This window comes from Haliotis rubra, unplaced genomic scaffold (assembly GCF_003918875.1).
Source record: "Haliotis rubra isolate DU_JTF1 unplaced genomic scaffold, ASM391887v1 Scf158, whole genome shotgun sequence".
Classification (NCBI taxonomy): Eukaryota; Metazoa; Mollusca; class Gastropoda; order Lepetellida; family Haliotidae; genus Haliotis; species Haliotis rubra.
The window spans coordinates 193,897-221,504 of NW_025765536.1; the positions used below are offsets into that span (position 1 = coordinate 193,897).

The 27,608-nt window shown below is 38.2% G+C and overlaps 2 protein-coding genes across 3 annotated transcripts in view; both read right to left on the reverse strand.

Moving 5' to 3' along the window:
• The window catches only part of LOC124271149 (gelsolin-like protein 2), a 36,054-nt gene extending 24,177 nt beyond the window's left edge, over positions 1–11,877 (reverse strand). Inside the window, exon 1 of one of the 2 annotated variants that reach the window (XM_046706218.1) lies at positions 11,744–11,877. The gene's annotated coding sequence lies outside the window, so the exon portion shown is untranslated. Of the gene's footprint in view, positions 1–11,528; positions 11,548–11,743 lie in introns of those variants that run through there. The other variant, XM_046706219.1, reaches the window with a different exon arrangement.
• An 11,893-nt stretch (positions 11,878–23,770) lies between these two features.
• The window catches only part of LOC124271150 (gelsolin-like protein 2), a 37,316-nt gene continuing 33,478 nt past the window's right edge, over positions 23,771–27,608 (reverse strand). The window contains exons 11-14 of the mRNA XM_046706220.1: positions 26,928–27,016; positions 26,103–26,184; positions 24,722–24,817; positions 23,771–24,509 (exon numbers count right to left, since the gene is read on the reverse strand). Of these exons, the coding sequence (XP_046562176.1) occupies positions 24,405–24,509; positions 24,722–24,817; positions 26,103–26,184; positions 26,928–27,016 (372 nt within the window). The 3' untranslated portion in view covers positions 23,771–24,404. The remainder of the gene's footprint in view (positions 24,510–24,721; positions 24,818–26,102; positions 26,185–26,927; positions 27,017–27,608) is intronic.

Consider the following 27,608-nt stretch of genomic DNA (forward strand, 5'->3'; position numbering starts at 1 on the left):
TTTCAGTTATTTTACAAACTGTCTAGTTTATCATGACACCAGTTCCAAATATTTTGAAGTTTAATTTCATCTTACTGTGTGTGAAAAGGTTAGAATTGAAAGAAACAGAAGTTGATGAACATCTTTATAGTTTTGGGCTTGAAATACTAGCGAGTGAGAATGGGTTTACACCGTGTTCAGCAATATTCCAGCAATATTATGGCTGAAGACACCAAAAATCATCTACACACATTGTACCCATGTGGGGAATCGAACCCGGGTGTTCAGCATGACAAGCAGACACTTCAACTATTAGGCTACCCCACCACCCCGCTTAAAATCCTAGCATAATTTATCTATTAAAGTGTTTTTTGGAACCTCATAAAAAGTTAGACAGTCTGTTATATACAGGGGTAACTCATATGAATAATATCAGGAAATAATTCTGTGTGACTTAGCTTCTTTGAGCGGCATTTAGAAGTTGGTGTGATGAACAAGGGGGATTGATCTTATGGATATACAACTTCTTTATTACAATGTGACATCTGTGTAGATGCTAACACCATTATCAAGCAAGCAATGTACAGAAATGGTATGTAAAGCACTATATACATGAGTATAGTAATGTTTATACAGTGGACTTACTGGCTGATATGTCGATGATGGATACACAATAGAGGCGGCTCATGTACAAAGTGCGATGGATGTTTACACAATAAGGATAATGTTTACACAAAGCAGAATTAACAACGGAGGGGATAAAGAAGAAACCAGTTGCGTGATGGACAATGAGAATACTGGGATTAAATAGATTGATCAGTGATGAGTTGATGGGCAGTTGGGATGTAATAACCTTGGTCTCGGTTTATGGCTGGTTGGAGTCTCTTGATGTGAATAGCTTAATTTAGACTTGCAGAAGTCTCCAAGGTAATAATTAATAGTTTAAATGATAATTTATTTAGAAAAAATATTTATAGGTACTGTCCGCTTATAGACATGCCTCTTTAAAGGATAGAATTACTATACATGCATGGACTTAGCACTCATTAAAGCCTTGGAGCAAGGCCAGTCTTATGGGGGTAATCAGGTCACTGTGTAAATAAACCCACGCACACAAACTCTAAGTTGAGTCTAACATTTGACAAACTCACTATGCAATCAGTGACAAATCAACCATGTATTATTGGTTAATCCTTTGAAATTTAGCTGTGCCTTTGTGAAAATAAGTGCTCCCATATCTTTTGATGATTCAGTTAAACTTTATACATCACAACAATCATGTTACTTAATATATTTTTAATGTCAGTGAGTGAGTAAATATTGCTGAACACCATCAACATCAAGTAACCCTTGTTGACATTGCAGCGCTAAGATAGTCGTAAGTTAATGTTAATGTATGGCACTTACGACTATCTTAGCGCTAAGAGAGCTTAGAAAATCTAGGCTCTGGATCTTATCAAACACAGGATATCCTGAAATTTGATTGTGAAGAAGAGGCTTGCTACGGTTTATGTATCTCAATTAGATGCAATGCTAAGAATGTATTGGTAAATTACTTCTGCAATTTGAAACACATAAAACTTTCATCTTTAATATCGACTAAATTATTTTTCAACAGCACTGAATTCAACAATAACAGCAAAAGCACTTTATCATCGGTGCTTCTAAAAGTGTCTAGTGTGACTAATATAACAACACTATCAGTGTTCATGACTCACAATCACCCAGACAATGCACTTCGACAACCCTTGTAACCAACAGATCTGCTTTTCAAGCCTGTTTTTCCAACAACCTTTACTTCAGTATTGGGATACATCGATACTTTTTATAACACGATACAATTATCGATACATTCAAAACTGTATCGACATTTTATTTTGAAAGTATCGGTTTAAATATCTTCATGTATCATTTACATTTTGCAATTGTATCATGTTTTTTTGATGTTATGAGAGTTAGAAATGATTATTTTTCATGCACAAAGATGAGAACTTAGAACTTTTTAATCTCTGAGAATAAGAAATGTTGATCTTTTCATGGACAATTATAAAATATGAAATATTAATGTTCAAACTAACTAAATTTACGCAATAATGCCGTGAAAATAGGTATCGTGATACGTATCGAATCGTGACATTGGTATCGTGATACGTATCAATTCATGAAACGTATGAATCGTGACATCTCTACTTCAGTCTATTGGCCCAGCTAGTTCAGAAATATTACGTCAGAATCTATGTGGACCAGACACAGGTAATGGCAGACTGGCCTTTAGAACAATTTCATCCCATCTGAAAACTGGAAGCTAAAAAAAGACCAGTTAAGTGGCAGGTCAATCCTGGCTGAGCTGGTGTAAACTTTTACCCAACATGATGCAAGCTACATCATTATCATCAGGATTAATCTGGGCCTCTCTATTTGTGAGCACAAGGGACTCACAGCTGCCCTTGTTAGGGGTCGCAGTGAAAACTACTGTTAACAACAATATGTGATGTAGGGCTGCGCAATAAAACCGGTTTACCGGTATTTACCGGTTCAGGCATGAAAACAATACGCATTGCGATACGCTGATCGAAAACCGGTATTTTGACATGCTTTCAGAAAACTTAGTAACACCCGGAAATTTTCAGATATTTCCGTTTTTTAAATTGCTCCTTTCCTTGCTTCATTTGTGCCAAACGCTAATTACATTTTTATTTTGTCATGATTAAAAGCTTTTATTAAAGCCTAATCAAGCATAGTGATTGTGTTGTGTTTTTGCTTTATAAATCAAACATTAACTCGATTAAAAAAGCATTAACTCGATGTTAAAAAAACCTTCTTGCAATATATTGCAATACATCGCAATATATGCTTTCTCATCGCAATATATTGCAATATGAAAATCCTCTGCCAAACCCATTCCTAATGTGATGACTTGATCAGATTTTCTCTGTGTACACAAACTTAGTGACTGTGCGAAGACAATTTGCCATGTAATATTTCTGTATGTTGTGATGGGTCTTAAAACAGACATACAATCTGAATCCCCTGAGGCTAGACTTGCACAAGTCTCAAAGGTAAAAAACAATAGTTCAAATGATAATTTCTGAAAGAATAATAAATAGTCCACTGGGGTCCTTATGTACTGTCTGCCTATCTAGACTTGCCTCTTGGAAGGATAGAATTACTATTTATCCATGAGCTCAGCATTCAGTACAGCCTTGGAGCAAGGCTACCATGGGGCTTACAGTGAACAATATTTGAGCCATCCTCAGTGTTTATGTGTATTGGACATAAAACCCTGCAACTGATCTCTCTGCTCAAGAGCCTATGACTGAAGCAGACCTCTGCCATAGAGCTAAAACATTGCCAGAAAACATTAAACCCACGTCACCCAAAGACGCATTCTTGCAACATACAAATGTCTCCTGCACTGATCCTAACCCACTTCAGACAACAGACAGGGCTCCAGTCTTCATTTCTCTGTTAAAATTAGGAATATCTCTATCTTATTCACACTGAATGCCCTGAGTGAGTGTTTCCTGCCATGGAGAGTTTCTTCAGGAAACCACAGTGGTAGCCTTTCCATCCTCTATCATGTTTATCATGTTCTATAAACACTGGCAACTCTGTAACCCAAGTCTGCCAGATTCAGATAACACTGGCCTGCCATTCTGCATCACATGCCTTGCCACTGGTTAGACTTGGCCTTGAATATTCTTTGTTTCCTGGTTCTTATCTATTGTGTACTCTTCTAAGTGCACCAATCTATTGTGTACTTGACATATAAAGTGTACCAATCCAGAAGTCTAGATAAGCTGCGTATCTGCGTAAAATACGCATTTAAGTTTCCAAAATACGCACAGAAATATATTTGTAGCGTCTCAAATACGCAAAGGAAATTACAGAAACTCTTTGGTTACTTGCTTACCTGCGTACGCTGACTTACCGGCAAAAAACAAGTGCGTAACAGAAAGTAGCTAACTGTCAAATGTTATGATCGGATAGGGTAGATTATCGATTGAATTTCACTATGTTTCTCTTCGTATTATGAACTACAGAAAGAAACAATCGTGCAAACGCAGTTAGTTATGTATGTAACACTTTCGTCTTGATTAGTTCTGCTAAAAATACCGACCAATGAAATCGCCGTATTGTTAGAAAGTCTGACACTCATTGTTTATCAACGATTGCCTCCACGGAAGTCGCGTGTTCATTCATCGCCTAAAACATCATCTCAAAGTAAGATTTCGCATTTGTCACGGTTCGAAATCGATCATTTGAAACTTCTGCCATCGCGAAAAGAAATTATTGCTGAACTTATTGGAAATTGTTTTGAATCGGAGGTTGCTGTCGATAGAATATTGGCAGATTTGCTCACCACTGTCACACACGCACCCGGCAAAGAAACATGACGGGAATAAACTTTCGAAAAAAACTCAGGATGCATGGAAAATGAAGTTTCCATGGTTATCTTTCAATAAACAATCTGATGAAATGAGACTATGCTGCACTTATTGTCAGTCGGCAAAGATAAGTTTGTCCCTTACAAGTGTGTGGGCTAGTGATGGTACACCAAGTATTCAGATGTCGAGCCTGATCAGGCATAACAACAGTGAAGATCACAAACATGCTTCTGATAAAATGGAGAGAGACAAGGGGGCAGATATAATACAAGAGGAATTAGGCGATGATGTTGGTTACGTTTGTTCTAATGATGACACCATATTGTTTAATACTGTTTATTTTGCTGCCAAATCAGAATGCCCATCTGAACATGTGAATGGTCTGTTGTCATTACAGAAAATGAATGGTATGGATGTCAAGTACAAGAACTTGAGTTGGTCAACTGTAACAGAGATTCAAAAATCTATTTGCCATGTCCTGACAAAGACACTTGTCAATGAGATTAATTTATCTGAAGTATTTTCAATAATGCTTGATGAAAGCACTGATGTGACTGTTGAAAAAAGGTTGAGCATATGTGTCAGATATGTGAAAGCTGGAGAACCTGTGACTAGTTTCTTATGCAATCATCCTATTGATGATGGTTGTGCTCACACCATTGTTAACTGTGTAGCAGCAGAATTTGAAAAGTTAGGCATTGACTTAACAAAATGTGTTTCTCTCTCAACTGACGGCGCTGCTGCTATGATGGGTAAGCGCACAGGTGTAGGAAAACAAATGCAAGCCAAGTATTCTCCTTTCTGCATCCAGACCCACTGTGTAGCTCACAGACTAAACCTTGCTTGCATTGATTCAATTAAGAAAATTGAATTCATGGTTAAGTTCAGAGACAAGTTCAATTCACTCTACAACTTTATATCTGCATCAAGTAGATCTAATACTTGCTCTTAGAAGAATTCAAACACTTCTAGAAGAGCCAGAACTGACAATCAAGGAACCACATTCTATTCGATGGCTAGGCTTGAAAAATGCAGTTGAAGCAGTTTTTGAAAGTTTTGAATCTGTCCTATCAACACTGTCAAAATTTGCAGCTGAGAAAAATGCAGTTGCAAAAGGTTTGTACAAGTACTTTGCTAGCTATAAAGTGGCACTGGTAATAGCTTTCCGTCTTGATGTCCACACAGAGTTGGCAGTGTTAAGCTGTAGCCTCCAGAAGAAAAACCTTCTCTTTAGTGAACTCCGGCCTCTCATTGAAGGGACACTCAATAAAGTCGATACCATGAAAGCTCATGATGGGCAAAGCTTGAAGGAAATGAAGACCAGAATTGAAACAAAGAATGAAGAAACATTTGTAGGTGGAGAGAAGTTGCTATTTGCTAAAACAATGAATGGACAGTTTGAGACCCTCAGAGCAGAATACCTGAAGAACCTCATGAAGAATATCAAGAACTGATTCAAGGAGGAAGACAGTGCCATTTTCACAGATATGAGTATGGCTCTGGAACCACTTACAGTAAACACTGTCTCTGGAGAGGAGTCTGGTGATGCTGTCGCACATCTTGGTGCTCTCTATGGTGCACAGAAGGAGGTCAAAGTGATAGAAGGGGATCTACACCAAGGTCTGGAAGAACACATTAAACTGGTGGGACCCCTGCTACAACCTGACAAACTTCTTGACGAATGGCCCAGGCTTAGAGGAATGATCAATGGAACATATTCAAAACTTCTACCTGAACAACTCTGCAAAAGGGTCATTCTGCTTCACAAAGATTCAATGCCGAACTGTGCCAAGCTTGCTTCTATTGCTCTGTGCATGCAGCTTACAAGTGTTGAATGCGAGCGGAGCTTCAGCACACAAAATCGACTGAAGAATAAGTTTAGAGCATCACTTGGTTCTGAAAAACTGGATTTACTCCTCAAACTCAGTATGCTGGGTCCCTCTCTGCAGTTTGATTCCCGTCCTGCAATCAAACACTGGCTCAGAAAAAGAAGAAGAAAGGGCAGACTCTTCTGTGATCACCAGCCCAGACCTCCTAAATTGGCTAAAACGTGTGACACTGAATGACAATTAGCAAGTGTTCCATCAAGTGAACCATACCTGCTTCCATTTATTCAATATTATTGTGAGAGTTCGAACAGTTAACCAGTTGAAAATAACATTCATGCCGACATGTATTTCAATTTAGTCACTGCACAAGTCAAATAATAAAGTAACTTAAAACTTCACATTTTTGGGGGTATTTACCTTTAAACATCGACCATGTTAATGTCTGAAGTACAAACAACTGGCTATAGTTATCTTTTATAACATTTTGTAAATTACAGACATAGAAAATACCCACATTTTAAAAAAAGGGTGGGTATCGGAAAATTTGAGTACCCACTGAAGATCAGTAGTACCCATTTATAACATACACCATGGGTAAAATACCCAGATTGTAGAAAGCTTATCTAGAGCTCTGGCCAATCTATTGTGTACTTGACATATAAAGTGTACCAATCTATTGTGTACTTGACATATATAGTGTACCAATCTATTGTGTACTTGACATATAAAGTGTACCAATCTATTGTGTACTTGACATATATAGTGTACCAATATATTGTGTACTTGACATATATAGTGTACCAATCTATTGTGTACTTGACATATAAAGTGTACCAATCTATTGTGTACTTGACATATAAAGTGTACCAATCTATGGTGTACTTGACATATATAGTGTACCAATCTATTGTGTACTTGACATATATAGTGTACCAATCTATTGTGTAATTTCGACATATATATAGTGTACCAATCTATTGTGTACTTGACATATATAGTGTACCAATCTATTGTATACTTGACATATAAAGTGTACCAATCTATTGTGTACTTGACATATAAAGTGTACCAATCTATTGTGTACTTGACATATATAGTGTACCAATCTATTGTGTACTTGACATATATAGTGTACCAATCTATTGCATACTTGACATATATAGTGTACCAATCTATTGTATACTTGACATATAAAGTGTACCAATATATTGTGTACTTGACATATAAAGTGTACCAATCTATTGTGTACTTGACATATAAAGTGTACCAATCTATTGTGTACTTGACATATATAGTGTACCAATCTATTGTGTACTTGACATATAAAGTGTACCAATCTATTGTATACTTGACATATAAAGTGTACCAATATATTGTGTACTTGACATATAAAGTGTACCAATCTATTGTGTACTTGACATATAAAGTGTACCAATCTATTGTGTACTTGACATATAAAGTGTACCAATCTATTGCATACTTGACATTTAAAGTGTACCAATCTATTGGGTACTTGACATATATAGTGTACCAATCTATTGTGTACTTGACATATAAAGTGTACCAATCTATTGTGTACTTGACATATATAGTGTACCAATCTATTGCATACTTGACATATAAAGTGTACCAATATATTGTGTACTTGACATATATAGTGTACCAATCTATTGTGTACTTGACATATATAGTGTACCAATCTATTGCATACTTGACATTTAAAGTGTACCAATCTATTGTGTACTTGACATATATAGTGTACTAATCTATTGCATACTTGACATATAAAGTGTACCAATCTATTGTGTACTTGACATATAAAGTGTACCAATCTATTGTGTACTTGACATATATAGTGTACCAATCTATTGCATACTTGACATTTAAAGTGTACCAATCTATTGTGTACTTGACATATATAGTGTACCAATCTATTGTGTACTTGACATATAAAGTGTACCAATCTATTGTGTACTTGACATATATAGTGTACCAATCTATTGTGTACTTGACATATAAAGTGTACCAATCTATTGTGTACTTGACATTTAAAGTGTACCAATCTATTGTGTACTTGACATATATAGTGTACCAATCTATTGTGTACTTGACATATAAAGTGTACCAATCTATTGTGTACTTGACATATAAAGTGTACCAATCTATTGTGTACTTGACATATAAAGTGTACCAATCTATTGCATACTTGACATTTAAAGTGTACCAATCTATTGTGTACTTGACATATATAGTGTACCAATCTATTGTGTACTTGACATATAAAGTTTACCAATCTATTGTGTACTTGACATATAAAGTGTACCAAACTATTGTGTACTTGACATATATAGTGTACCAATCTATTGTATACTTGACATATATAGTGTACCAATCTATTGTGTACTTGACATATATAGTGTACAAATCTATTGTGTACTTGACATATATAGTGTACAAATCTATTGTGTACTTGACATATATAGTGTACCAATCTATTGCATACTTGACATATATAGTGTACCAATCTATTGTGTACTTGACACATAAAGTGTACCGATCCATAGTGTATTCATCAAGTACTTGACATCTACAGTGTACTCATTATCTAAGTGTACCAATATATTAAGTACTCAACATCTAAGTATACCAATATATTGAATCCTCAACATCTAAGTGTACAAATCCACTGTGTACTGATCTCAAGTACTTGACATATGTTGAATACTTGAGGTTCTAATGTAATGCAGAAATTTGCATCCAGTTATCACAAATATACAGTAGAAAAATTATATGTCATGGTCCAGACACAGAATAATATTCACTGTTTCAAATTCTTGAAAGGAAAGATAAAGTTCTTGTAACTGACATAGCCATTATATATTACTGTACTATAAATTGTGATTTTTCTGTTACATTTCCATTATTTTGTCAAGATATTTTGTCTATAGAAGCATATATCAATTTTGTTCAGTGATACCTGGCCTTGAATTTTAGTGTTAGTTGAGGCACAAAATCTTTAATCACACACACACACACACAAAATGGTTGCAGAAATAACTTTGTATTGTTCAACAGGACACTAATATGATTTTTAGATACTTTTTGCACGTTTTACACAAATTTACACTGCCATACATGTACAAAGCAACTTGCCTTTTCAATTTCCAATATACTTCCTCCTTAAGGTAGTATATAATCATGATAATGATCAAGCATTTAGTCATGCTTTGCGTCACTGTGTATGTGTTGTGATTATAAATGTCTCGACTCCCTTTCCTGAAACTGATAACATTCAGAGTTTCCGAGCAGTGACGCATTAGTCAACAGCTAAACAGTATATCCTAGGGAAGTAAAAAGGTACTCTGTATAGTTTTGTGCAATATATGCTGATAAAAACAAGGACAATGTTGCTGAAATTATCCTTAAAAGGCCAAATGAAACAAATTTCAACAATGTAGCTCTCAACAATGCCCTCAGGCCATAAGCAAGAAAAAGTACCAGCTCACTTGCTCATATTATAAACCACAGTGGTAATGATGTACTGACTTTGCAGTAGTGTTCATTGTTCAACATAGCGCTGAAAAAGCTAAGTGGTTGATGATATGCCTATACATGCTTGTGCAGCATTACTTGAACAATGGCAATTATGTATGGGATATCTCCTTGATACAATGTAGCTGCTGTACTGGGTCTTTATGACCCAGTCTCCTAGACAAAGACTGTCAACAGGATATGGCAGGGAAGGGGGTGTAGACCGGGGGCTGGGGAGGAGGTAAGGGAAGGGTCCTGGAAGGAAGACAAATGTTATGGGGTCTGATATCTAGCAGGAGAGGGATACAAGTGAGTGAGTTTAGTTTAACGCTGCTTTTAGCAATATTCCATCAATATCACGACGGGGAACACCAGAAGAGCGCTATAAGTAGACTAGTGCTTCGTCTCTTAATATGTATAATTTTGTTGTAACACATGAACCCATTTAAATTGAAAAAGAACCCCAGTGAGATGGGTGAGTGAGTGAGTGAGAGTATGGTTTTACGCTCTCTTAGCAATATTCCAGCAATATCATGGCGGGGGACACAAGAAATGTGCTTTCCACATTGTACCCATGTGGGGAATCGAAGCCAGGGGGTTCAGCATGATGAGCAGACACTTGAAGTTGAACCATTAGGGTACCCCACCGCCCCAATAGAAGATTGATGAAATCGAGACTTGCTTCATTTGGGGCATTAGCATTGCAGGGGGGGCTAGGCAGTTTGTTAAACAACTTTTATCCTAAGTCGAATAGAATTCTGAGATTTAAATGTTCAATTGGCAAGGTAAAACCATGAGGATTCACAGTCTTAATTTCACTTTATTTGTTTTACTTTTGGTTTAAAGTGACATCCATCGGTACGTTTTCACTGCAAACAGACTATAGCATTCTGTAGTTGCACTACATTCAGCTCTTGACATTTTCATGTCCCTACAGGTATGCAAAGCATGCACAGCTGATGTCAGGACAATACAGACTAGTGTTTAATACAACTCATATGACTGTCGACAAATCAGAGGCTGACAGCATGAGCAATGATCTACACTGGCAGCACCATGTCGATGACAGTGAGTGAGGGCATATGGTTCTATATTGCTGTTAGCAATATTCCACAATACCAAAGCACCTGAAATGTGCTCCACACTTAAATCCATGAGGGGATCTGAACCAGGTCTTTGGCGTGAACAACCGCTTTAATCACCAAGCTACCTGCTGAAATACTATCCCCAAACCAGATAGAAAATGAAACTTGATTGAAATTTTTCTTCCTCTTACTCGTAGTCATAATCAAGGTCCAGTAGAACAAATTTTGTGGAAAGACCACCAACAAGCTTTTGACACATCAAAGGCATTAATTCTGGGTAAATAGTACAAGACTTCATCAGACATGTACTGTGGAGAATATAGCAGAAAGTATTTCCTGGACTGACTTACGGGATTAGCATTAAAAGATGATGATGATGAATGCCTTACAGATCTAACATAGACTAAACAATGCTGAAAATCAAAGAGCAAAATTACATACTCCACCACTGACCTATATTATAACACATAAACTGACATTTTATTATGAATACAGAATATAAAAAATATATACAGACTTTTAAAAAAACTAGAGCAGCAAGCTTAAGAAAGCTCATAAAATTTTGAGTGGACAGTTTTAATACCATGGAACGCATACATACACGTTAGCGTTAAAGATTATCATGAAAAACAACAATAATCATGAAAATCAATATTTTAAAAATAATTTAAAAAACCCAGTAATGTAGTGTAGAGAATAACAGCTTAATTTCTTACTGATATTTTAACTCGACATGCACTTCGTGGAAAGCATAACTTGTCAATAATCAGCGCTTGACACAGTGCCGTACAGAAATGGGCCGAGCGTGGCTTTATAACGCCGAGAGTTTCAGAAGCTGGATTGTCAAACATAACATATATTATGTAAACATAAGCCTCCATTTTACAATTACAAAGTAAACGTGTCAATTACAGTTTGCACAGCTACTTACAGATGAGAAGATTGTAACACGTCTGTATAGGTGTCGATGTAACGAGGAAGTAACCACCCAAGTGAAACGCTGTACTGTAGACAGCTGCACGATGTTCTCGGGACGCTTGCGCCGATGTCGAAATACTTCCTGCTAGGCTAGGCTTTATTACCCACGTGGTCAACGTATGGGAGTTGCATACTAATCTCGTACGTCACACGTGTGTCGTATCGCGTTGACCTGTGTCGTAACGACTTGACCTGAGATTCTAACGATTTGATTGGATAACCGATGACCTCTCAGTTAGGTCATGTTGTGACGGAACTACTTTTTCATTCATAACAAACACGTGGATCCATTCATTCTACAACTAAATGCATTGTGGGAATGTAAACATCGCGAACGTTGCCGTGTCGCTGTTTTATTGTGAGTCGAACTGAGACATTATACCCGTCGAAAAACGTAAACGCAATGTTTCCACCAGTGATGTTAGCCGAATGAAGCAACTGCAAACCAAGAAACGGGGTGCTACGGAGTAGTTTACTGTAGGAGGCTGTACGAGGCGAAGACAACTGACATGCATCGTGACGTCGGTTACCAAGGCAGTGACGTCATTACAGTGACGTCATGCAAATATTGTACTACAGTACAAAACTCTTCCGCAACCTCTTTATGAAACCGGTTTCGGTTTGAAACCAAAATATTAACAAAACTACGTTATTTTGTCAATTTAATGCATGTAAGACGTGGGTAATAAATAAAATACCACACTCGGTCTCATTACATACGAATTATACGAAACTCGTGACCTTCCTATGTTATCTGACCTCGCTTTCGCTCGGTCAGATGTTATCTGAAGGACTTTCGCTCGGTATTCCATATACACCTCGTTAATAGTATTCTCTATGACAGTAGATTTTGTTCAATATAACAACTACCATACAAGATATGATGCTTTCGAACAGATGATTAAAATCAGGTCACGAGCCTGGCATGCAAAATCGTGAGCAGCGGATCCGGGTACATCAAAGGAAGGGAACTCCTCATGATGAGGTTGGCGATATACACCACAGGACCATGTTCACCAGTAGGCTACACAGTGTTTCTGAAGGCGACGTAAACCAACATGAATATATAGATTGTGTAGAACGATCCTCATGGTGTCAAACACTGGGTTGTTAGAACCAAACTTTAATATTTCCAGACCACAGTCACATATATAGCTGGAATATTGGTGAGTGCGGCTTTAAACAACGAACAAAACAAATGGTCGCATTGGCGAGGTTCTACAGTGCACAGATTAAAAAAGCGTGAGAGTGAGTGAGTATGGTTTTACGACACCTTTAGCAATATTCAAGCAATATCCCGGCGGGGGACATCAGAAATGGGCTTCACACATTGTGCCCATGTGGGGATTCGAACCCGGGTCTTCGGCGTGACGAGCGAACGCTTTAACCACTTGGCTAACCCCACAGCCCCCAAACCGTGAGAACGAGTGTCATCGTCTAGCAGCATATATATCAGAATGGTCTGACGTTTCTTGATACTTAATATCAAAACACGCATAAACACTACACAGGAAAGAAAAGAAGCAGTTTTGCCAAAGAAAACGGTGCCAAATATAAGACAGAGTGTTCTGTACCGCTCTATAACGAGGACGAGATATTCCGAAAGGCGCTGAGTCAGCAAAGCATTTCTGCCGTATCCATTGCATGGCAACGATGGACGTCTTTCGTCGCCATAGTAACGTCACACATGCCAGGACTGCTCCTATCTACAGATGACTTCTCAATCTTTATAGTCGTCAATCTATCATCCTGTCCTAGGAATACCAATGCTGGCTTGGCAGCGCCGTAACCTATAACTAGTAAAGTCTGTGTGGGTTCGATTCTCCACATGAATCCAAAGAATCCGTGCCGGATTTGAGGCGCCGTTTGCTTTGCATTGGCTATTTAAGTGTGATGTCAAATTGAATAAGTAATATATTAATTTCATAATTCGATTTTATATGAAAATTAAATGCATACGTTTTATTAATACGCCCATTTGATTTTTAGATATCAATATGTAAGAATACCTAAAGATATCAGTATGATTATGATTAACATATTTATGATGGATGTAAATGGATGATAATGATTCACGTAAAATGTATTAAAATATATTTTGAATCAGGGTATATTTACTAAGTAAAGTTCAAAAGCCGTTCATAGTTGCCTAAATTATATAAATACGAATTATTGATATGACACATTCGTTTTATTCGTTATCCCTAAATCACTTTTAGATATCACAATTCGTAAGCGTATTTATTGTTTATTGTTATCTAACATACGACGTTATAAGAATCAATGATATGATAAAGCGGGGAAACCAATAGTTTATGTGATGATGAAGATGGCAATCTGAATTTGACCAATTCCTTGACTCACCTTCTATAGGTAAGGTGTGAGGCACCGAAATTGCTTTAAGAGTTGTCGCTGGACAGTGTAACAGTAACTGTTGCTGTCCGTCATCCATGCTACGCAGTGTTGAGCGATTTGATTTACCTGAGTATATTTGTACATGATGAATGTCAGACATGCTAGTTGTAACCTTTGATCTAATGAGAAAAATCAGTTAATCAGAAAAATTACAGTTTGTCATCCCACAGTGAAGTTTGTTTTTCTTCATTGCTGTCCTGTAATTTCATGACAAGGATCGCGTCACCGTCATAGGGGGTAACAGCAGATGATAGAATGTCTGTTTATACTGACAGAATGCGTGTTAAACATGCTACATGGGTGCACGATAAACCATCTGGTCTGCAGTCGATTAAAAAGCAGATGTGACAATATTTTCATGCATTGCTCAAGTTGGTGGTCAATAGCCCTATTAGTGAAAACAAAGGCGCTAAATATGCAATTCACCTTTATCCTGTTCATTTAGTGGATTCACCTTCATCAAAGATTCCTAATTCAGCGTCATCATCATCTATGAGTGAGTGAGTATGTTTTATGCCGCCTTTAGCAATATCCCAGCAATATCACGGCGGGGAACACCAGAAATGGGCTTCACGCATTGGAACCATGTGGGGAATCGTACCCAGATCTCAGTCGGCGTGACGAGCGAACGCTTTAACCACTAGGCTACCCCACCGCCCCCTCATCATCTACAACGACTGGTTGGACTGTTGTTCTCTCGAGGGCGCTAGTATTGTTCCTCAACTGTCTTAACATGGTCGATATATTTCTGCCATGAATATAAAAAGCCAAAAATAAAATTATTTCCATCAGGTTCCGAATTTCCATCTCACTGAACACCTTTTCAGGTCAACGAAGTTATATGTTAAAACAACATATTTTTCAGAGGCTAAGCGTTAATCTATATAACGGTACAAGGTTGCCTACACCGATCTATTTCAATTCCCCAAACAGGGGCGATGGGGTAGCCTAGTGGTTATAGCGTCCGCTCGTCACGCCGAAGGCCCGGGTTCGACTCCCCAAATGGGCACAATGTGTGAAGCCCATTTCTGGAGTCTCCCGCCATGATATTGCTTGGAATATTGCTAAAACCGGCGTAAAACCCAACTCACTCACTCCTCAAACAAGCTGGGAGATAACCGAGATAACCGACCACCCCGACTCACTGACACTGAGCTGGTCTTGGTTCACTTGCTGGTGAGGTTTACCCCCAGTTTCCCAACATTTCTTAAAACAACAAGTTCAGTTAGGCGGAGAACAATAGGAGGATTAGTTGGAGCATTCCAATTTTAGGGGTGTCAGGCACGCGAGTCCTGAGATGAACTCACTTATCACAGTGGGTAGCAGTCTCAGGGAAGCTTGCCCGGTCAATTATTGTATGAAAACAAAAGTGCAACTCTAAATGAATGCTGTATGGTTTATCATATGATGTGAAAATAAAAATTCAACCATACATGAATAATGTATTACAAAGTGTGATACAAAAGTGTTGCTATGTGTAAAAGTGCTGCTATGCATGCATTTCTTATATTAATAAAAAAAATGAAAATATAATTCAACTCTGGTTCAATTTGTACTGTTTTGCGTGATGGTGATAAACCTTGATAAAGCTTACCACCCCTATACTATACAATTGACTAAGTTCCCCAACATCGGGAAACCTGCCACCCCTTTTGCAATAATAGGACCCACTTAAACCTTATCTTGTTGTTCTACGGTCCCTAATGTTGGGAAACCGAGAACACCCCGCTGGTGAAAGTTGGTTGTAGTCACTTATGTTGCCACTGTAATAGAAGTACATCGACCAGCACTAATTACAAGATAAAGATATGATGGTTTGTTTGCCTGTTATTGTTACATCAACAGGATCACGCACTGCATTGAGAACATAGTCACGTGATTGTTTGTTATCTAGAGCACATTTTATGTCCGCTTGTAAATGTACATCGGGATTTTGTCTGTGTACAACCACTGAAAATATACTAGCCACATAAAGAAACTGTGCACACAGAAAATTCCTTCAGAATTGGAATACAACACAGAAAAGACGAAGTGATGTGGACACTTTATAAGCTGAAGTATCGGGCCACAACAACATGTCAAAAGAACATGAACAATATCCGTAACGATGACGTCAGAAGTTCAAAATTGAGTCGGGGGTCACACGTCGAAGTCACAAAGTATGTCACGGGTATGACGATCATGCGCGTGAAGCACAGCAGTGCATCGACGACGCATAGGCTACCAAATGAGCATTGAAGGCCTGGGGAATGGTTTGGGACGTGGTCACTGCCGTCTGGAACCTGTGTCTGAGATGAGTCACCCGAATCCATCTGTCCTGTCTTGGCGTCGTTACTCGGGGACGCCCAGAACGTGGGTTGTCGGCAAATCATAACTGTTTCCATAACGCCTGACCAATGCACATATCGTGTTACTGTAGCAGGACTGCGTCAGTCACGCACAGACAACAGACGCTACTTTTGTTGTTCTTCAATGGCCGATGATTTATTGGAGATATGGTATAGGTGAAAACGACAACCCTGAAACAATCAGGTGTACAATATAATAAATGCAGCAATATACACATATCCAAACACAGATATACACATATAATTCGTACATATGTTATAACATTACAAAATAGTTGCTTCAGTAAACAATTACTGTGTACAAAATGTATTTCATTTGATATACATGACATATATACAATATATAAACCTACCAGGTGTGTGGGCCTAGGTTTATTTCACACCTGGGGACGCTGCTGTATCTGTATTCAATGTTTGCCTGTAGAGAAAATAACAATAATATATACAGACATGCTAATGATGAACATATACAAAAGCATTCTCAGCACTGATACAGTAATCAAACACAAATTTGGCTGTAGCTGAGCAAGATATAAAACAATGCAAAATAAGACCTCATTCATTCATTCATTCATTCGTGCTTATTTTCATTCACCCATTTATGATTACAAAGCTATACTTGTGTTCATCCATTCATCACATGCTCACGTGGTTGACCTTGCCTTTTAATAATCATGTTACTAATATTACATTATAATGAATGTAGAGTATTTATCACCAACTTCACAGTACTAATTTAAGACTAACACACACTGATACAACTACAAGTTATATCTACAAATGATATACATGAACAATAAATAGATAAAATATCCAAATTACCTTAGAATATGATCCAAAGATATGATCCAAAGGTATGTCCAGAAAATGAACAAGACATGTTGACACACTGAAGATTGAATGTGGAGTGACCACAAACCTTGTAATGTGTAAAAGTGTAAAGCTTAGCTGATTGCCCAAGCTGGCTATAAAGACAAAAGAACGTAGGTGGGGAAGGGCTTATGTTATTGTGCTGTGTGGTGAACATGCGGTAAGCATGTTCAGTGAACTGGCTGTGAGTGATAGTTAGTTAAGGCAGGCTAAGTATCATGATAAAATAAAATGACTAAAGCTGTGCAATGAAATTTAAAGCATTTATTTACATGAATTCTAATCAATTTACAACATGTTAAAATATACAAAATCTGTTACTGCCACATTACGATGACATTGGAAATGTGCTGCCACCTGTTGTTGGCTCATGCCTGCTCGAACCATTCCAATGGCTTCATGACGTTGAGCAGATGTTAATCTTGGCATGATGTGCATGTGACTTTTCATGTGAATTTGTGAACGTTTGAATGACCAAAGATCAAGCTGTCGACAGTGACAGCAATTTCTGAGTTTCACATGTTGTGTGCAGCTGCACAGGCTGCACGTGCAGTAACACATTGCAAGTCCATAGGCCACCATCAATGACGTCACGTCGCCTGGCATCTGCATGAGCGTTTGATTGTCTCCAATACTTGCTATGTTCACACCTATATTTATGTATAAAGACGCTGTCTGCCTATCTTTATATTTTCTGTGTGCACCGTTTCTTTATGTGGCCAGTATACGTGTAACATATCTTTGAACAGATGACAGTCAACACAGGGGTTATAATATGATAATGATTGTGGTTATTATATTGATCATTTTCGTGGATGTATAATATGTATAAAAGATGCTGATTCAGGTAAAATGCATGAGGATATATTTTGAAATGCATAAAATGTTGAATTTTTCTCTGTCAAGTACAAAAAACGTTCATAAAATATCGCCATAGCAACAGCTATCCGATATGTTTGAACACTATGCTGTGGGCGATATATTGCGACGAATTTGTTCATGACGTTTTTGCTTGTTTATTTGTTTTGTTGTTGTATTTTTATTTATTTTTATTTTTTTAATGGGGGTGTTTTGTTTTATTTTTGGGGGGTGAGGGGAGTGTAATGTTGTTTAAATTCAAAATTTGTCTCTCATGACAATATATAACATTATGACAAACAGCAGATTCAAAGAAAGAAAGAAGCTAAGAGGATGGACAATTCAAAATTTAAACTAAACGTGAGCAGGGGTTAGTCACATGAATCTTTACCTTCATTATAATTGCAACAGCGTCCCACTTTCAATTTAAAATGTGAACATTCCCTTTATCCAGTAGTGATAGCTGTGTGTGTTACTACTCGGCCAGTCCAACCATATCAGAGCTGCCTGTAAATGATCGAATCCTGACCAGACAAACTAGTGGGCGATAGCATGAACATCAATTCACGTCTTCGTGCCTAGTTGATTCTGCTGAAGATGAGAATTTCCTACAGTTAAAACACATGCGTGAAGGCATTCTGCTGTTAAGTTCCGGGGCTGTGCATGGGGTAGCCTAGACGTTAAAGCGTTCACTCGTCACGCCCAATAGCCTGGTTCGATTCCACACATGAGGGCAATGTGCGAAGCCCATTTCTGGTATCCCCGGCCGTAATATTGCTGGAATGTTGCTCAAGGCGGCGTAAAACTATACTCTCTTATTAATTTCAAGAATGGACAGTTGGTTGTCAAGTATTTGTTCTCCTGATCCAACGTTAACGTCTCAGTATAGTTGATCTTGAAAAAGACGGATCCAATTTTCATCATAATACTCAAATGAATGATTCACAATTTTTCGGAAAGTATGCCGCAAAAGAGTCTCGAACCAAAACTTTAAATGTCCCTTAGAAGTCATCCATGCGTCAACCTAACACGTGGCCCCAACTAGGGCTTCCACGGGTACTCGAGTACTCGAGGACGAGTCGGGTTTAGCTGGACTCGAGTCCATTTTCTAGGACTCGAGGACTCGAAAAGGGGAGATAACTCGAATTATTGGGTTACGTTGAGAGATAGTCTGTCTGCCATGTGCAAAGCATGAGCGGCCGTTAACGTCTGATATTAGATAAGATATAACTTTATTATCCCGAAGGAAATCTTATACATCCAAACTGTCTCAAAATGAATATGTACACAGTTCACAAAAATATACACAATAATTACATGCACAAAACGAAAGCTATTTACACAATTAAACTGACATGATATAATTCAATTAACCATGAAGGTAAAGAAGCTGAATAATTCTAGTTGTAATCACATAATGACAATTCAAAATATTTGTTGCATTCACGAATACTTGATAGTATGAAAGACTGTCGAGCTCTGTTCTGAGGAAAGGTAATCGACAGCAGCGTCCAGAAAGAAGTAGTTCAAAATGGTGAGATAAAATGTGTTAACTATCAAATCTAATTTTAGTTGCGTTTTTGACAATCTGGCGCTCATAGATAAAGGGAATATACTCGAAAGACACTCAAGCAATTTTGCTGGCAGTATTAACAATTTTGAAAAATTTGTTTTTGTTGCGATCAGACAGACCCCCATACCAACATAGAAAATTGTAGCTCAACACACTTTGAATAAAGATTTGATAAAAAACTGTCATTACGGTTTTGCCAATGCCTTGACGATAATAATGTTCAGAATGGGAAATAAGGCCAGTAACAGTGGCGTCATCTGCGAATTTCACAGTAAACAAGTCATTTATTGACAAGTAACAATCATTGGTATACAAAACGAAAAGTACGGATGAAGGAACACAGCCCTGTGGAGCTCCAGTAGACGTTGAGAGAAAAGTAGATTGATAGCCATTGACACTGACATACTGAGTTCTATGTACCCTGAATTCTTTAACCCATCTGATAATGTTTTTATTAACGCCTAGAATAAATAGTTTACCCCTCACACGGTGTGGCTGTATGGTATTAGTTGTTACAAGTCTGCAGATGAGAGTAAATATTATGCATCGTGTGAGATTTCACTTCTTAAAATGATTAGGTAACTATCTTAATAGACATGTAGAACGTACGATAAAAAATCAAATGTATGGGCGTATCTTGATCTGGACAGTGAAAAGAGAAAAATAACCAAATGCCGCCTGTGCAGTATATCACTGCGTTATGCAGGCAGTACAACCAGTACGATGAAAAACAACAACATTTGGCAAGTAAACATCCAAGTACTGATTCTGACCAACAGGAAATTTCAGTCACACGACGATATAGTCGGAATGATGTAAGTGTTCACTTTGTGACCGGAACACGTGATGCCGGTTACGTTATCGTTTACTTGAAAGGTATGAATTTCGAGTACTCGGGTCCGAGTCGAGTCTCGCCCCTCGAGTACTCGAGCCCAAGAAAATGGACTCGTTGAAGCCCTAGCCCCAACTTCTGAGGAGCCGCAATGTGTTGTGCCTAGTTGCGACATGCCGGAAACGTATTCATTGTGGTTTCGAATCCCAGTTCGCACCAACTTTGTTTCCAGGATTTTTCAGCACCAAACTCGTTCTGTTTGATTTAACCAAAGTGGTAAACGTCTGAGAACTGCATCGCTTCGAATTTTCTTTCCACATTGAAGTGAAACGTCACGATGTATCGATCCTTGAGAGCTTACATGGACAGACGGATAGACCCACTGAATACAGTCCATTCGTCTCCATAGGTCGTCAACTTGATAGCGTCAAGATACTAGTCAGGTGATGGACTCAGGAAGCGACAGTCCCACCTGTATAAGTGACCATCTATGATCAGCAGTAACACCAGTGATCCCAACGACGTGGGCTCACCGCTGTAACATGAGCGACGTAACTTATCGCGCTGATCTGAATCACGTGCGCGTAAGCGCCGTTCCACCTACTGTTTTGCCCCCCTCCGTTAAAGATATCAACTAGTATACAAAACAACACGATAATTTCTTAACTAACCGTCGCCGAAATACCTTAGTTGTGCGTCCGACGTTAAATAAAGCAAATAACAACAACTAAACAAGTTTTTCCAGTTATGGGTACAAAAATAACAAACAGCAGATAATGTTGATACAGGGTATTCACTGCCACGTACCATATTGACATTTACTAGACGATTCCCGAGTTATGAGTTATTTTGCAATTCATCGTTCTTAAACAAACAGTGTGGAAAGTTTTCAGTCATTAAACAAGTTATAAATTAAGAAAAAATATATATTAATTTTCAATTCCCTTGTTATAAAATGGACATACACGTAATCAATTATCAAATGCATACCATATCTCCAAAGGGAAAAGCGTAGTTGGGACATGTGTTAGGTAAAATCACGGCGGTCAGCGGTCGTAGACTAATAACCCATGGAGGCAAAACTAAGAGTGAATGAGTGACCCAGTAAGACTGGGTGATACTCGTGGCGAGGGGCGGTGGGGTAGCCTAGTGGTTAAGCGTTCGCTCGTCACGCCGAAGACCCGGGTTCGATTCCCCACATGGGTACAATGTGTGAAGCCCATTTCTGGTGTCCCCCGTCGTGATATTGCTGGAACATTGCTAAAAGCGGCGCAAAACCCAACTCACTCACTCACTACTCGTGGCGAAACTGGTATTCCAACCCAAGGAGTCGGAATCATCCTCATATTGTTATGGGACAAAACTCTACACACCCGATATAGTTCTGAATTGTAGCGTGGCGCGTTGTTCTTTTGACTTGGTGAAATTGTTTAAGCCGCAATCAGCAATGTATCACATCTGTATCAAGTTGGCTTGTAAACTGTGGAGCCTGGAGAAGTATCAACCTGTGGCTGACTGCAAGAGCAACAACCCCCAGAACCACAGGTCAGTCTTTCAACACGGACGCAGTGCTGGACTGTTGTCCCCTAAAAAACCACTTTAACATTTCAAAACACCGTCGCTTTACGTGTTCCAACAACAGAAAATAAAACAAATGTAACCGTTTAATGTTTTTATTGATGAGAAATCATTGAGTAGATATATGAAAATATGCTGATTACATGACTTATTTGGTGTTAATTGCAATAAACAGATAAACTATATAAACATCACGTAAATCTCCACAAAATAAACTCATATTGCTCGTCCTGGCATTCTTATCAAAATGCACCTGAATCGAAACAGGTAAAGTATTTTATGGACAAAAATACACAACGAATTCACCGACAGGGCAAAAAACAAAACGATCATATTTTTAATAAAATTGAATAAAATATTTAGTGATACAAGCAAGACATATTGCCAAGAAATGTTTTTTAATAACATTAATAGCAATGTCAAGGACGAGTAACAGTAAATTCTTAGAACCGAAATCCATGGCAGTGCAGCTTAGTCTTCGTTTACTGATCACGAAAAAAGCTTTACTTTCTGATTCATCACACCGCAAAGAAATATAAAATAATAGATAAGTGTAATTAACTACATTTATTATATTGAGACCCATATCATATCACAGCTCTATAATCTTAAGGCAGTTAATTATCAAACCACGTGAACAAGAATGTACATGTATAACACAATAACAAAGAATTGTTAGGGGGTGTATCAAAAGCATAAACATGGAGAGTTGATATTGGAATGTTCATACGAAGTCCCTTATCCAAAGTAACCTTTGACACAATCCCTACTGACCCAAAATATGCTCACATTTTAGTAAACATTTGAAAAAAATATCATTTTGTAAGCGCATGCACCATTGTAATGTATATATATGTGTGTGTGAAATTTTCTCTATTGCCTATACAATCAAATGGCTCGCATGTTAATGCATATGTTATCATATATATCATATATGTTATCATCTTATACACACCATTACATTACTGCAGCACGTGCAACATGTACTACAAGTATCCATAGTAACAGACTCGTCGTTGACAGTCGGTTAATCTACGTAGCTGCAGCAATGTTACATCGTTGCAAGATGAAATAAGCCACATCTATACTATTTTAAGACAATACACAAATGAATTCGAAGTGACGAAGACAAATCATGTTAGTAAACAGTGAATGTGGTTTTACGCCGCATTTAGCAAAACTCCAGCAGATATCAGGGCAGGGGACACGAGAAATGGGCTTCACACATTGTATGCATGTGGGGAATCGTACCTGGGTCTTTGGCGTGAAGAGCGAAGGCTTGAAGCACTAGGCTACCCCATCACGCCAAACATGGTCAAAAGCTTATTTTCAAGAGGGTCAATTCTTTTAATTATTTTCAAACTTTTGGCTTTCTTGGAAATTCTTATGAAAATAGAGAAAACAGAACTGCGTCGTTTGGTGTCTCTACAGAGTTATGCTATTAGATTCCTTGTTTTGAACTTTCGAATCGACCCATAGCTGATGTGAGGAAACACGAAGTTGTAGTTTGTTTACTACAGTTTTAATTCCTTTGTGATATAACTCGCTCATTATGATACATTGCGATGTGATATGTGATACTATTACAATGACTCAGCTAATTCCATATCCATTAAAACGAAAAACAAATAAACTGTCACTATTAAAATAGAAAGATAAAAAGTGGTATATTTCATTGAATGTGCCTTTGTTTCAACAAGATCCTATAAATATTATTTCCACTTGTGATATACACTTGTGTATATTCTGTGTGAACTGAGATAACAGTGAATACCATTACAAGTGTACTGATTTAAACACAGCAAAATAAAAAAAAGTATTGCACTAAAGAAGTTCTAAGTCTATATGTCACTAAAAGCTGCATTCCTTATGAAACGGATCTCTAACTTCCATAACAAGGGCTTGAAATAGTTTCAGGATATGAAACAAAATCGAAGACCAAGTCATGGAATATGATTCCATTAATGACCTTGACCTGCATGTCTATCATACCAAGGTCATGTACAGATATAGGTCAATAGGTCAAGGTCATTTTAAAATTATGGAAATCCTTGAAGTAAATACCACAGTGCTACGTTCATCTGAAGTATCTAACACATCAGGTCCTCATCTTGCGGGCGATTCAGGTTGTTATTACATTTTATGCTGCGGCTGAGAAGTGGCTGTTAAATGCTCCCTGTGATGCTTGTCCTTCCTTGATAACTGTGACAGGGACCAGAGGGTGACACGTCGATTGCAGGTAACGCTGAAACAAACAAGTCTTGGATAACATCTGTTGCAGAACAAATCCAATCATTAAGCATATTCATTGCGCATGCTAGTATGCTAACAAAAAACATGATTGGAGAAAGACACTTTATATTTAATGCATTTACTGCATGGTATGAAAGGCGGACTAGAAGAACGGATTTGAAGGTTATGAGTAAAGGAGGTACCGAAGCCACATAGTCTACTTACATGAGCATATCCCATGCCATTCTTCTTCTCGTTAGTAGACGCCCTCCTGCCGACCCACAGGAACACTTCCTTCGTAGTATCCAGGATAAACACGTCCTGAAAGCCAAAAACATACAGTCTGTTCAGTGAGTGACTTTAGTTTTACGCTGCACTGAGCAATATTCCAGCTACAGTCAACTCTCGTTAATCCGACACTTAACATATATAATTTATAACTTGAAAAAGTCTTTTGATGGTCATGAACATCAAACACGTCTAAGTGGTGTGTCAGAAATGTTTGCAAAGTGTTCAACGATGTTTTGGCCTCAGATAGCTTGAAGCATTGGAATCAGTCGTAGAGACGCTCAACCACTAAGCAGACTGCTTCAGGATGTCAGATACGGTTGATCGTCCAATCTTCACATCAAACTTCTGCTCAGCAAAAGTGATGACTTCTTGTTGTGTTGTCTGGGGTTTGTCTTTCTTCAAAAGGAGATTTCTTTCTTGATCAATGGCGTAATTTCTACAAGGGGTCGCTTAGCAGGTGGTGTACTCGTGACAAACATCTTGTGATGAAAACTCATGTCGGTTGTAAACATTTTATACAGCTCGCTCTACTGTTATTTCTTGATTAAATCGTCTCAATTAATTATCCTGTGTTCCTAATTAACAAGTGTGATGTTCACTGACGCCGGTGTCAAGCAGCCAGTAAGGCACACGCTAATTACCACTCACGTGTGATTGTTTGTATACGGTCGGATCATCCGACCGGCTGTGTTGATTGTCGGATTAACGAATGTTTTTACAATGTATTTACAATAATCAGTTGCTAGATTGGTGTGTCGGAGTCGGAATGCGAGAATGTCGGATTAACGAGAGTAATTATCACTGTTTTAAATGGTTCCCTAATTTTTTTGTCGGATTAATGAGTGTCGGATTAACGAGAGCTGACTGTATATGGCGGCGGTCTGTAAATAACCGAGTCTAGACCAGACAATCCAGTGACCAACAGTCTGTTCAGTTTGCTTCCCTGTGTCCTGGAACTATTTACAAACACCGTTCTGGCAAAGTTGAAGGGACTCACGAAAATACGCCTAAAGAGACATAATCAGAAAGAATATGGGATTCGAACCTGAGTTTTCTGGAACGCCTAAAGAGTACCACTCTGCAAACGAAATTGGCCACATACTGCTCACAAAGGATGTATGTAATTCAGTTTAGACACTTGAGGATATAAGTGTAAATCATGTGAACTTTCCTTGTAATTGAACATGACGAATCAACAGCACTAGACAGTGAGGATGTTGCATTGACTAACCAATCAAGTTATACGTCTCCTTTGCGTTGGAGGGAAACTGCATTCTGAGCAGTACTGTACGTTAACAATCTGTTGTGAATTTACCTTTGCATCCAACATGCCTTTGTTGAAGATCTGACCTTCCTTCTCGAGAATCGTTTTCATGGAACCTCCCTCATCTGTGACTCTGGAATGAAAAGGACAAAACTACCATCAAGGTCGGTAAGGGGAGATAACTTCAGTTTTACGTTAACATTGTATGCATACAGATACGTCCCTTTCGCGCCAGGAAGAGGCAGAAGTGCATCTTCCCACTGGCAAGATAGCACGCGAGCGCCGGTGAACAACAAAAAGTACAGTTTGTTGTGATTGACAGTTAATGGAGACATAACTCATAATGCTTGCAAATTCCAGGGGTTGTGATCAAAATCAAGTTTGAGCATTTTAATGATAAAGGTTAAATAGAGTTTAGCAAGCTTTCACGATTTGGGATGAAATAAATTCTCTATTTTGAACAAACGTTTGTTCGTCGTAAAGAACTACACACGTTAGTGTTTATTCCTTTAAAGGATTAGCCGAACAGTGTCAACAAGCTATATATACTACTGTACAAAAGTTAAGGACAACTCAATTCATTCGTATTTTTATAGTTACCATGCCATGCCATCAAAGAATCGGGTGGTCCTTAACTTTTCTTGAGTAGCATAGATCCTAGGAAACGCATTGTTAGACTCAGGTTTTCTGTATCTTGATTTAGTGTCTATTATTCTGATAAAAACTAACACATTTGGGAAACTCCCGAGAGGCAATGTTTGGTTGTAAACACTGAAAGTAGCAGGAGCTGACTTCCTTCTAACCACAAGGGATATAGTCATTTACTCCGTGGAGACCAGGCTGCTATATGATAATCCTAATTATTTCTGTTCTCACCGGTAAAGTTTTTTGACACCGTCTTCTGTTGCATCTTCCTCATCCGCATCGTCGTCATCGTCGTCGGTGAAGTGTTTCCAGAAGTCCTCCTGCAACAATCACATCAGTAAGGTGTAACTTTTCGAGCCCTACTTGCTACTGCAACAATTACATCAAGGAAGGGGTAACTATTGTACGCTTGAGGGGCAGTGGGGTAGTCTGGTGGTTAAAGCGTCCGTTTGTCACGCCGAAGACCCGGGCTCGATTCCACATATGGGCACAACGTGTGAAGCCCATTTCTGGTGTCCCCCGCCCTGATATTGCTTGAATATTGCTAAAAGCGGTGTAAAACTAAACTCACTCACTGTTGGAGGCTTCCAGACTACTCTTACAATCACATCAAGAATACTTTTATAACGAACACGGATATAACGAACTGACGGCTATAGCGAACTGTTTTCCGAAGTCATGAACAAACCTTATATTATCACATAAATAAGTGAATAGCGAACTACGGATATAACGAACTAATTTCAGTGGTCCCTTGGAGTTCGTTATAAAGGTGTTTTACTGTAATCATAAATTAAGATTGCAAATGGTATATTTTGCAGCGCCTAATGTACTCATGTACACTGATACGGAAATGCCAAAATATACAGTCTTATGCCTCAGAAAAAGGTTTGAAGAAATTTATCCTCCTTT